The sequence below is a fragment of the Salvelinus namaycush genome, chromosome 15 (genome assembly GCF_016432855.1).
Source record: "Salvelinus namaycush isolate Seneca chromosome 15, SaNama_1.0, whole genome shotgun sequence".
Lineage (NCBI taxonomy): Eukaryota > Metazoa > Chordata > Actinopteri > Salmoniformes > Salmonidae > Salvelinus > Salvelinus namaycush.
In genome coordinates this window covers 25600296-25613320 of record NC_052321.1, presented here as the reverse complement: position 1 = coordinate 25613320, position 13025 = coordinate 25600296, and the positions used below count along the sequence as shown (strand labels likewise).

The 13025-nt window shown below is 45.3% G+C and overlaps 1 protein-coding gene across 11 annotated transcripts in view; it reads left to right on the top strand.

The window, feature by feature from the left end:
• The window catches only part of LOC120060356 (MAP/microtubule affinity-regulating kinase 3-like), a 44501-nt gene that overhangs the window by 15760 nt on the left and 15716 nt on the right, over positions 1-13025 (top strand). For 2 of the 11 annotated variants that reach the window (XM_039009608.1, XM_039009605.1), the window contains exons 6-17: positions 308-378; positions 915-971; positions 1669-1905; positions 2075-2215; positions 2911-3010; positions 5797-5909; positions 6014-6161; positions 6318-6535; positions 6661-6764; positions 7082-7267; positions 11726-11992; positions 12753-12779. In XM_039009608.1, coding sequence (XP_038865536.1) covers positions 308-378; positions 915-971; positions 1669-1905; positions 2075-2215; positions 2911-3010; positions 5797-5909; positions 6014-6161; positions 6318-6535; positions 6661-6764; positions 7082-7267; positions 11726-11992; positions 12753-12779 — 1669 coding nt within the window. The remainder of the gene's footprint in view (positions 1-307; positions 379-914; positions 972-1668; positions 1906-2074; positions 2216-2910; positions 3011-5796; positions 5910-6013; positions 6162-6317; positions 6536-6660; positions 6765-7081; positions 7268-11725; positions 11993-12752; positions 12780-13025) is intronic. The other 9 variants (XM_039009614.1, XM_039009612.1, XM_039009610.1 and 6 more) reach the window with 6 other exon arrangements.

Sequence of the window (13025 nt, the reverse complement as noted above, 5' to 3'; positions counted from 1 at the left end):
AGGTGCGTGGGCTGAGGAAAACCTCTGATGTTGTAGCCATACTCAGAAGCTTGTGCCTTCAGGACAGAACTACAGTATATTAATTAGAGTTCTGTGTCCCTCTGTAGGCATGAGGAACAGTTGGGCTCACATGCTCCAGATACTGTTTTTCAAAGTAGTTATTGACTTTTTTCTTCTTCTTTTTTTTTTCTTTTTTTCATTTACCTCATTTGATGTACTGTCTGAATGTTGACTTTTTAAAACTTTTTTTCCCTTTGCATATTTCAACCTTTAATTTCAGCTCCTTACTTTTGTGTTTCTCTTGCAGGAGAGGTCTTTGACTACCTTGTTGCACACGGAAGGATGAAAGAAAAAGAGGCCAGGGCTAAATTTAGACAGGTAAGTACAGGACTTTTCCCGCAGTGTGCTGGATTCACACCCTGCCTGCCTGGCCATACGTCACAAGTCAGTGTCCTGACCCACCCAGGGTAGACTGCTGTCACTGTGGAGTGACACAGAGCTCCCCTCGTCTCTTATCTCTCTGGCACTGACGGTGAAACACTGGGGGTGTGCTGCCTACACACACACAGTGCTCTGCAGTGGAAGGACAGGCACACTCAGAAATGTCTAGGCTATAGCTTCCTACTTCCCTAGTCTCACTGCAGGTTCATCTTACTGCAGAGTTTCACTGGGGGCACGGATACACTGATACATCTAGAGCAGATGCTCACACAGGAAGAGAGGAGACACAGTTTTCTCCCAGCTAGAGATGTCATGTCTACACCTTGTGGCTGAGATACTCTGTGTCTCTAGCTGTATCTTCTCACTCTACACCACATCTCCTCACCACATCCTTCACCCGGGGGGAGGGGTGTGTGAAAACATTGTCAGGTGGAAGTCTGTAACTGTCTGTCTATCTGTCTGTTTCTATGTAGATCGTATCTGCTGTGCAGTACTGCCACCAGAAGCACATTGTCCATAGAGACCTGAAGGTAAGGAACCAGTGAGGGCCTGGCTGGGGGAGGGGTGAAGGGGGTGTATGTGGGGGAGAGGAGGATGAAGTCAGGTGGCTGGAGGCAGGCTTTTTACCTGCTCACATGTTCTCCGCTGCACAATATACTCACGTAAAGCAAGCATTCCATTTAGCCAGCCTATGTTATGCTGCCACGTGTAGAATAAATATTGATGCTCCTGTATTTTAATCTCGGTTAGCGTGAGTGGGTCGACCTCGGTGGGAGTGACTCTGTTCAGAGTTCCCATCTCCTCTCCTCTGGCGTCAGCCGCGTGTCCGCACTCTGCTTCCTCTGTAGAGCTTCATGAATGATCCATGAGGACAGAGATGTGAGAGCAGAGAGCAGCCATCTCCACCCTGTGTGTTTGTGTCACTGGGGAGAGGAGGAAACACAGTTAAACTTTAAACACGACACTAACTTTGACTTGCAGAGCACTTTGTTTTTGTGGGGGGGTGTTCTGTAAAGGGCCCTCTTCAGGCATCAGTTGATCTTTTTGTGCCTCTGACATCTCTATATCTTATTGGAACTCTACTGTTATCATGAGTCTTTGAGTTATTCAAGTATTTGCTTTTACCTGTGACCCAGGTGGTCTGTTACCTACATCTATTATATTTCACTGCTATCTCTCACCTCATCCTTACTTCCATTTTCTCTCCCTTCCCTCCTGTGTCTCTAGGCAGAGAACCTGCTGCTGGATGCAGACATGAACATTAAGATAGCAGACTTTGGTTTCAGTAATGAGTTCACCCTGGGGAACAAGCTGGACACGTTCTGTGGCTCCCCACCCTACGCCGCCCCAGAGCTGTTCCAGGGGAAGAAGTACGACGGGCCCGAGGTGGACGTCTGGAGCCTAGGGGTCATCCTTTACACACTGGTCAGCGGCTCGCTGCCCTTCGATGGGCAGAACCTCAAGGTCTGCAAAAATACTATCGCAAAAATACTTCCATCCTCAGTTCCTTTGTCATTGGGAGATTCATAGTCAATGAAACATATGGATAAAATTTTAGATGAACAAGAACTCACAATTTCAGCGATGTCCTCATTGCCTGGCTCATTCACTCTTTCTGTCTGTCTCTCTGTAGGAGCTTAGGGAGCGGGTTCTGAGGGGGAAATATCGTATTCCCTTCTACATGTCCACAGACTGCGAGAACCTTCTCAAGCGCTTCCTGGTGCTCAACCCGGCCAAGCGGGGGACTTTCGAGGTGAGGGACGACAGCGAAAATGTAAATATTCTACACTTCTTTATTCACTCCGCCATGGCACTCCAGAGCATTTCTTTCCACCCGCCATCTCTCCATCCATCCACCACTCCTCGGCCTGGCTTCTGCTCGACACTCTTTTTGTGCTGATTTCATATTCTCCCTTCTCTTTATCTCTCTCCGCTGTTGGCACAATACATAATTCATGATCACTCTTATTTTTATCCTTTTTGTTTCTGAGAACAACACAGACATTGTCTTAGTTTCTGTGTTCACATTGTGCGTGCTAGAATCCATCCTCATCCCTCTTGTCACCAGATGTTCAGATTAGCTATAACCTTGCATTGAAAGATGTCATTTAGAATAGGTGTCGGCCTCGTGGTTGTACGTTTCCTATTATCTTGTAAACCCGTCGTACACGGCGGTCCTATTGATTGGCGAGTTTGTTTGAAAATGACATTATACAGACTTTAAATGGCGATTCTGCTTTCAAACAGTGGAGCGTTTCTTCTAATCAAAATCTCTATCCAATCTTTTTCAAGGAAACCACAATTCACTTGATTTGAGTTCAATGATGTGAAAGTGAATTTAAGAGGGTTCCTATTGTTACACACATCCCCCTGCATCCATGTATACGTATGACTGATCATATGATGTTAAAACCCTGAACTAAGAGGACCCTGGCCTGTATTACAAGGACTATTTTCTTTTTCTTTCAGCAAATCATGAAGGACCGCTGGATCAACGTGGGATCGGAGGAGGACGAGCTTACGGCTTTTGTAGAACCAGAACAGGACATCACGGATCAGAAGAGAATAGGTACTAAACAGGAGAAAAACTGCTCTTGTTATTGCGCTTCAGAAACTCAAGTGTGTAGGCAGCAGCAACACTGCAACAGAATCACTCTCAGTATTTAAACACTTTGAAAAGAAAAAGAAGAGATGCAGCATAAAAGCAGCCCTGTTTCTGCGAGAGCCCCTGAGAGAGGGTGAGACACATGAGACAGAGGAGAGAGCCTCCACATCCTGCCCTGGATAAAAGCACTACAGCGGGAGAGGGAGGGGTAGAGAGGGCGTATGCTCTGAAAGATGTCCTCTGGAGTGTGGGGGTATTGCATAATAGCAGCTGGGATCTCTGTCAGAGCACATGTGTTAGAGGGAGATGCCAGTCACCTAGCGCAAAGAGAGAAAGAGAGGGGGGAGATTGGATGGAGCACATGTTTCACTGAGGGCTCTGTAGTCTAGTAGAGGGAGATCACATGTTTCACTGAGGGCTCTGTAGTCTAGTGGAGAGAGATCACATGTTTCACTGAGGGCTCTGTAGTCTAGTGGAGAGAGATCACATGTTTCACTGAGGGCTCTGTAGTCTAGTGGTGAGAGATCACATGTTTCACTGAGGGCTCTGTAGTCTAGTGGAGAGAGATCACATGTTTCACTGAGGGCTCTGTAGTCTAGTGGTGAGAGATCACATGTTTCACTGAGGGCTCTCTAGTCTAGTGGAGAGAGATCACATGTTTCACTGAGGGCTCTGTAGTCTAGTGGTGAGAGATCACATGTTTCACTGAGGGCTCTGTAGTCTAGTGGAGAGAGATCACATGTTTCACTGAGGGCTCTGTAGTCTAGTGGTGAGAGATCACATGTTTCACTGAGGGCTCTGTAGTCTAGTGGAGAGAGATCACATGTTTCACTGAGGGCTCTGTAGTCTAGTGGTGAGAGATCACATGTTTCACTGAGGGCTCTCTAGTCTAGTGGAGAGAGATCACATGTTTCACTGAGGGCTCTGTAGTCTAGTGGTGAGAGATCACATGTTTCACTGAGGGCTCTGTAGTCTAGTGGAGAGAGATCACATGTTTCACTGAGGGCTCTGTAGTCTAGTGGAGAGAGATCACATGTTTCACTGAGGGCTCTGTAGTCTAGTGGTGAGAGATCACATGTTTCACTGAGGGCTCTGTAGTCTAGTGGAGAGAGATCACATGTTTCACTGAGGGCTCTGTAGTCTAGTGGTGAGAGATCACATGTTTCACTGAGGGCTCTCTAGTCTAGTGGAGAGAGATCACATGTTTCACTGAGGGCTCTGTAGTCTAGTGGTGAGAGATCACATGTTTCACTGAGGGCTCTGTAGTCTAGTGGAGATAGATCACATGTTTCACTGAGGGCTCTGTAGTCTAGTGGTGAGAGATCACATGTTTCACTGAGGGCTCTGTAGTCTAGTGGAGAGAGATCACATGTTTCACTGAGGGCTCTGTAGTCTAGTGGAGAGAGATCACATGTTTCACTGAGGGCTCTGTAGTCTAGTGGTGAGAGATCACATGTTTCACTGAGGGCTCTGTAGTCTAGTGGAGAGAGATCACATGTTTCACTGAGGGCTCTGTAGTCTAGTGGAGAGAGATCACATGTTTCACTGAGGGCTCTGTAGTCTAGTGGAGAGAGATCACATGTTTCACTGAGGGCTCTGTAGTCTAGTGGAGAGAGATCACATGTTTCACTGAGGGCTCTGTACTCTAGTGGGGAGAGATCATGTTTCAGGGGGCTTCCGATCTCTTTCACCCAGTGGAACGAAAAACTCCTCAGTGGGCTTAGTGAAGCCTTATCTTCCAAAACAAATTGAATGGATAGATAGAGAGAAGGATGGATAGATGGAGAGAAGGATGGATAGGTGGAGAGAAGGGTGGAGAGAAGGATGGATAGATGGAGAGAAGGATGGATAGATGGAGAGAAGGATGGATAGATGGAGAGAAGGGTGGATAGATGGAGAGAAGGGTGGATAGATGGAGAGAAGGATGGATAGATGGAGAGAAGGATGGATAGATGGAGAGAAGGGTGGATAGATGGAGAGAAGGATGGATAGATGGAGAGAAGGGTGGATAGATGGAGAGAAGGATGGATAGATGGAGAGAAGGATGGATAGATGGAGAGAAGGGTGGATAGAAAGAGAGAAGGATGCAGAGATAGAGGGAACTGATGTATTATGGGAGCTGATGTATGATGGAACTACAGCTACGGGATCTTCCCCACCTGGCATGCTCCTCTCAACGTGATGCGAGCAACACAGCGGGGGTGGAAGTGATTGGTCGGGAGGCAGTGGAAGATGGGGAGTGATTGGTTGGAAGGCAGCGGGGGTGGCAGTGATTGGTTGGGAGGCCTGTGTGTTACCCACTCCTCCCCTCCCCCCAGCACTTTTCCTCCTCTGCTGATGGATGGGGCGAGAGGGAGGAGGGGTGATAACACCTGAGCTGGAATGCAATGCTGAGTCACTCATGATGAGGTTTCTGCTGCATTTAATAAGTGGTGGATTCGCTCTTGTCGTTATGGTGGAATAGGAAGATATAAATACACCATTGCTTTAAATGAGTCAGAGGACAAAGTGTGCATAATTGCTTATGAATTTTGTATTAACTATGTAGAACACACTAAGGATGTGGGCTGTTTTTGGTTGCTGACACTTGTGAATAAAGATCTTTCTGGTATTACGTTTGTTAACATTTTGGGTTGCAGGATTGGGGTAAATTTCATTAAATGAATAGTCCCTGAAAATAAGAAAGTTGTTGACAATGGTTGTAGAGGTGAGGGCTGTGTATGTGAACCCATGTCTCTGTACTGTTCCAGATGTAATGGTGGGGATGGGCTTCTCTCCAGAGGACATCCAGGAGTCTCTGGCCAAGATGAAGTATGATGAGATTACTGCCACCTACCTGCTGCTGGGGAGGAAGTCTTCTGAGGTCAGAGCAACACCATAGATAGTTGTTGATATCTTCATTCTAGTGCACAGTATATCCAGAGTCCAGTCTTTTTAAGGTGTGTTCTTGTGACCTTTGACCCCTAGCTGGAGCCCAGTGAGTCAACCTCCAGTAGCAACCTGTCCCTGGCTAAGCCCCGGCCCACCAGCGAGCTCAATGGCCAGTCTCCCTCCCACCTCAAAGTCCAGCGGAGCATCTCCTCCAACCAGAAACAGAGACGCTATAGTGACCAGGGTGAGACACTCACAAACATTTAGAGGCAATTCTCATCTTTGACTCATGCTTTTCAGCTTAAATGTGAGACTAAAGATATTCAGTTCTATGTAGGCCAGTAATGTTTCTTTCTATATCCTTTTACTATTTCTTCCTCGTTTTCTCTCTCTTCTCCAGTGGGTCAGAATGTTCCCCAAGGGTCCGGATACCCCAAGAGGAGCCAGACCAGCACGGTCGAAAACAACATCAAAGAGGAGGGAGGGGTGCAGCTCCGCAAACCCAATACCCCCGGGGGGCGCAGTGTCCCCCCCTCCAGCCCCCTGCTGGGGAACGCCAACAACCCCAACAAGGCTGATATTCCCAATGGCAAGAAGGGTGCTACCCCCGTCTCCAACGTGAGTGTCTGCTATTCCATTAAATTATCGATTCTAGAACATATTATGACACTTGAAGTGGGGATGAATCCCTCATTCTGATTTGATGATGTGTGCTGAATCAGCGTTTCTGTACCACCCTGCAGAATAACACTGGCTCTGGCGGGATGACGAGGAGAAATACGTACGTGTGCAGCGACAAGAACGCTACGGACCGTCTCTCTGTCATTCCCAATGGGAAGGAGAAAAGGTAAGGAACAGGCCGGAATGTTGCTTTGTTCACTGGCTGCCTGAACTAAACCCCTAGTGGCCCCTTTCACAGGAACCCTCCACATGGCATCAGCATTCAACACAGCACCTTCACTGTCCATCCCCCCAAGGGCACAGAGGAGAGAACTATGTGTAGGAATACTGTTATTATTGAGAGAAGTTATTAAAGAAAAACACAACAAGGCCTTTAGGGGAGAAATATCATCAATTTCTTGCTCTTGTTTTACTTGCCTTTCTTGGTTCCCTTTTTCTTCTCTTCTATCTATCTGGTTACCTCTTGGTCTGGTTGTGTCCCAGTATAACTGAGATGTCTGCCTGTGTGACGAGTAGTCCGTTCTCTGGCTTTGCCCACGTGTTGGCTGGCTCGTCCACCTCGGTCCAGCTGAGGTACCAGGCCTCTGGCCCTCTCTCTGCCTGCCCCTCAGACTCAGACTGGGCCACGCTGCCCCACTCCCACTGCACTCTGGACTTCTACAGGCCCAAGTAAGACGGCAGGCAGGGCCTCCAACTGTCTGTTTGATTTCTCCCCTCCCACGTGTAGACTACCTATTTCACTGTCTCAGGCCCTCTCTAACCCACGCAACGGCCCCACATCGACATCCATCCCTTTTATGGGCTATCTCTAACCGTTGTGATGATGACATCTCTCCCTCTCTGTAACCTCTTATAGGAGACAACCCCACCCTTTATTATACACATAACTCTGTTCCCTAATCTCTCCATCCTCTGCTTGGACCTTGGAGCTTTGGTCTGACCCTGGTCTTGCCCTGGTATGGCACTGGGCCCGGTTTCCCAAAAGCATCTTCATTAACGTTGCACTTGAAAACGCTCGTAATGTAACGCCTGCCTATGACCACTTGTAGGACAGCTAAGTGCGTCGTTAGATGTTTTTTTCCCTCCCGTGTCACTTTATACACAAAAGATCTCCGCTAAACATAGAATCACATGGTTTATCTTTCTTGCTGTGACCACAGATAACTTAGAACAAAGTTGCCAATGTCTTTGCAATTGATACAAACAAGCGATATATGAAAAGATGCTTCAAATGAAAACCGAGATGACTGCATCAAATTATAAATACAGTAGGTTAGAGGTTGACCGATTATGATTGTTCAACGCCGATACCGATACCGATTATTGGGGGACCAAAAAAAGCCGCTACCCGATTAATCGGCCAATTACAACAATACTGAATGAACACTTATTTTAACTTAATATAATACATCAATAAAATCAATTTAGCCTCAAATAAATAATGAAACATGTTCAATTTGGTTTAAATAATGCAAAAACAAAGTGTTGGAGAAGAAAGTAAAAGTGCAATATGTGCCATGTAAGAAAGCTAACGTTTAAGTTCCTTGCTCAGAACATGAGAACATATGAAAGCTGGTGGTTCCTTTTAACATGAGTCTTCAATATTCCCAGGTAAGAAGTTTTAGGTTGTAGTTATTATAGGAATTATAGGACTATTTCTCTCTATACCATTTATATTTCATATACTATTGGATGTTCTTATAGGAACTTTAGTACTGCCAGTGTAACAGTATAGCTTCCATCCCTCTCCTCGCCGCTACCTGGGCTCGAACCAGGAACACATCGACAACAGCCACCCTCGAAGCAGCGTTATCCATGCAGAGCAAGGGGAACAACTACTCCAAGTCTCAGAGCGAGTGACGTTTGAAACGCTATTAGTGCGCACCCCGCTAACTAGCTAGCCATTTCACATCGGTTACACCAGCCTAATCTCGGGAGTTGATAGGCTTGAAGCACAGCGAAGAGCTTCTGGCAAAACGCAGGAAGGTGCTGTTTGAATGAATGCTTACGAGCATGCTGCTGCCTACCACCGCTCAGTCAGACTGCTCTATCAAATCATAGACTTAGTTATAACATAATAACACACAGAAATACGAGCCTTAGGTCATTAACATGGTCGAATCCGGAAATTATCATCTCGAAAACAAGACGTTTATTCTTTCAGTGAAATACGGAACCGTTCCGTTGTAACGGCTTTCCTCTTCCGAGGATGAAGATTAACAAGGATCGGAGAACCAATGCGCAGCGTGGTAAGTGTTCATGATGAGTTTTAATAGAACAAAACTGAACACTGAAATACAAAACAATAAAGTAACGAACGAAAACCGAAACAGTTCTGTGTGGAACATACAGACACGGAAGACAACCACCCACAAAACACAACGGAAAACAGGCTACCTAAATATGGTTTCCAATCAGAGACAATGACTAACACCTGCCTCTGATTGAGAACCATATCAGGCCAAACGAGAAACCCAACATTGTTACGATCAATGAGGAACATTGTGAGGAGTCAGGCGCAGAGAGCAAAGATATGGGGGAAAAACCACTCTTTAATGTTCAACCAGAAGAACAACTGGTAACGTCAAAACATTTGGCGTAATAATCCACTTGAATAAAGTACACACTGGAAAAAATAATCCAGACTGTGGAAAACCCCAAAATCAAACGAACAACCTCATACAAAACAGAAAGACAAGCCCGCACAAACAGAAGCGGGCTAAACGAACTTAAATAGCACCACCCTAACAACCAAACAATAAACAGGTGAAAACAATTAGTCCAAACCAAACGAAAAGGAAAAAGGGATCGGTGGCAGCTAGTAGACCGGCGACGACGACCGCCGAGCGCCACTCGAACAGGAAGGGAAGCCACCTTCGGTAATACTCGTTACAAACATAGAAACACAAAACATAGATAACCCACCCAACTCACGTCCTGACCAACTAAAACAAAGAAATAACACAAGAACTAGGGTCAGAACGTGACATCCGTATTTTATCTAACGGGTGGCATCCATAAGTCTAAATATTCCTGTTACATTGCACAACCTTCAATGTTATGTCATAATTACGTAAAATTCTGGCAAATTATGCGGCCCAAACTGTTGCATATACACTGACTCTGCGTGCAATGAACGCAAGAGAAGTGACACAATTTCACCTGGTTAATATTGCCTGCTAACCTGGATTTCTTTTAGCTAAATATGCAGGTTTAAAAATATATACTTCTGTGTATTGATTTTAAGAAAGGCATTGATGTTTATGGTTAGGTACACATTGGAGCAACGATACGCACCGCATCGATTATATGCAACGCAGGACACGCTAGATAAACTAGTAATATCATCAACCATGTGTAGTTATAACTAGTGATTATGATTGATTGATTGTTTTTTATAAGATAAGTTTAATGCTAGCTAACAACTTACCTTGGCTTCTACTGCATTCACGTAACAGGCAGGCTCCTCGTGGAGTGCAATGTAATCAGGTGGTTAGACCGTTGGACTAGTTAACTGTAAGTTTGCAAGATTGAATCCCCTGAGCTGACAAGGTAAAAATCTGTCGTTCTGCCCCTGAACGAGGCAGTTAACCCACTGTTCCTAAGCCGTCATTGAAAATAAGAATGTGTTCTTAACTGACTTGCCTAGTTAAATAAAGATTAAATAAAGGTGTAAAAAAAAAATATATATATATATATACCGATTTCCGATTGTTATGAAAACTTGAAATCGGCCATTCCGATTAATCGATCGACCTCTACAGTAGCTTAAAGAGCTATTTCAATCATATTGAAATACATTTAATGTTCAATAAATGGTGGTTTATTTTGCTACTGTCTTTAATTTGTCTCAATATACTGTATTTCATGGTGTGTAACCTAACATGTGTGCAATGATGTGCCAAATCAGTGAAATAAGTGAATTTTTTTCGGGTTAGCATTAGAATAAGCCGCCTGTCACGGATTCCCCTGGTACTGCTGCTCATTCCGTGCACCAGCGCTGGAGACTACGTCACAATGGCCTTCAGCATCACAATGGCCTTCAGCATCACTGAACTGTTTCATTACGCACACCTGGTTCCCATTCCCCCTGATTAGTAATTGTATATATGTGCCCTCTGTTCACCATTGTTTTGTCGGTTATTGTTCCCATGTCCGTTGGTCTGTGAGTACCTGTGCTTTGCTATTTCGGCTTGCGTGTATTGTGCACTTGTTATTACGGGTCTCGTCTCGTGTATTGTTGTGCATTTGTTATTACGGGTCTCACCCCGTGTAGTGTATTGCGGGTCTCATCCCGTGTATTTATTAGAGGTTTAACCTTGCTCTTTTGTTTGGGTTACGTCCCTGTGTTTTTGTACGTGTTTGTTTTGGGCTTCGTCCCCGTGCCTTTTCATGGCATGTTGTATATTTTGAGTGGAGTATTAAACCTCCCTATTACGAATTCCTGCGCCTGTCTCCCATCATTTATACAATGTGACATCGCCTCAATATTTGCAACCGTAGGTGGTAATATCTCTTTAGTAGCATATCCGTCGTCAGTATTGTGAAATAATTATAATGTTAAGGTAAGATTTGAATGGAGAAAGCTGACCCGAGAGCAGCGCTCCCTTTCTTTCGATCCTATCAGTATCGACACATGCTCCAACGATGCACTTAGCGACCGTTCATTCTGCATGGTGTTTTGGGAAACGCATGTTACATCTTCGGCCGTTGTAGGAAAGATGCATCGTTAAAACACTCGTAAGCCTAAATTCCATCGCTATCAGGAAACCGGGCCCTGTCTGGCACTGGCGGCTCCACCACCCACCTCTACCTCGACTATCCAAAACTGTGTCGGTCACTCCATGTTTCCCCACTAGCCAGTTTCCCCAAGGTGTTCATGTTACCTCTCTTTATTTAGTTCTAACTGGATATTAGGACTTTAACTCACTTTAATAATAGAACACTTTAGGGAACTACTAGGATTATTCTAAATTAACATGATTAACACAGATTAGATTTAATTTGAGAGTTTAGGACTTGAAGGTAAGGTTCTGATAATGGTGATACTATGTATAGAACTGGTATGTACTGCCAGGTGTTTGTCTGTCTTCTCTGTATCATCTCTTCCCTCCGTCCTCCCTGTAGTGTGGCCGTGTCTCCTGGCCAGCGGAACCCTGTGGTGTCCACCCACAGCATCACCAGCGCCACCACGCCCGACAGACTACGTTTCCCACGAGGCACAGCGAGCCGCAGCACCTTCCACGGCGGCCAGCTGAGGGAGCACCGCACGGCCACCTACAATGGGCCCCCAGCCTCACCCACACTGTCCGACGACGACGCGCGCCTTACCCAGACTCGCAGCCGCGGCTCCAGCAACCTCTTCTCCAAACTCACCTCCAAACTCACACGCAGGTAGGTGTCAGAGACTACAGCTCCATGCCACTCAATTCAACTGAGTCCAAGTCCCTAAAATATACTCTGACTATATCGAGCTACTGCATATCAAATCAAAACAACAGGTGTGGACTAACAGTGAAATTCTTACTTATATGGTTTGTTTTTAATCCTTCTGAGTGGCCTTTGAACACGGTTCCTTTTAGCATCCTGAATCACATTGTGTGGAACGTTCACAGTCCTACTAACAATAGATTGTTCCAATAATTACATTTACCTCAAGTGTAAACCAGCAGGGAAAACCCAATTTGAGTTTTTGTCCAGACTGACTAACACATCTCAGGCGGGCAGCCAGGCTACTGACAACAATTTAAGGATGTCCCAAGACTAACCTGACATTAGGAATAGAAATCAACATCTGTCTTTTGAACCTTCTCCTTCTCACCATTGATGATTCCAACCACCCTGCACTCTTAGAAAAAAGGGTTCCAAAAGGGTTCTTCGGCTGTCCGAATAGGAAAACCCTTTTTGGTTCCAGGTAGAATTCTATTGGGTTCCATATAGAATCCTCTGTGTAAAGGGTTCTACATTGAACTCAAAAGGGTTCTACCTGGAACCAAAAGGGTTCAAACCTGGAACTTAAAAGGGTTCTTCAAAGGGTTCTGCTATGGGGACAGCCGAGTGTGATTTTCTTCACTAATTTCAACCAATCAGTCATATTCCTTCAGTTGTCCTTCCTCATGTTCATGTTTCTTTGTGTTTCCTGATTCTGTTGTAGAAACATGTCATTCAGGTTTACCAAAAGGTAGGACCCTTATTCCCTTCAGTGTGTGCAATTAATCAACTAAAACTCTCTTTAACCAATAATAAGCTGGAACTGACAAACTAACACACTGCTTAGAACCTTTGTGATTGGTCTCAGGCTTCTAGAGTTAAAGATGGGGTATATTATAAGGGCAGTGTTGCCCTCTTGATCGGTCAGTAAAAAAAATCCATCAACAGCCAACAGAAAGCTTGCCACTAATCAATCTACAATGCATGCGGTGGGGAC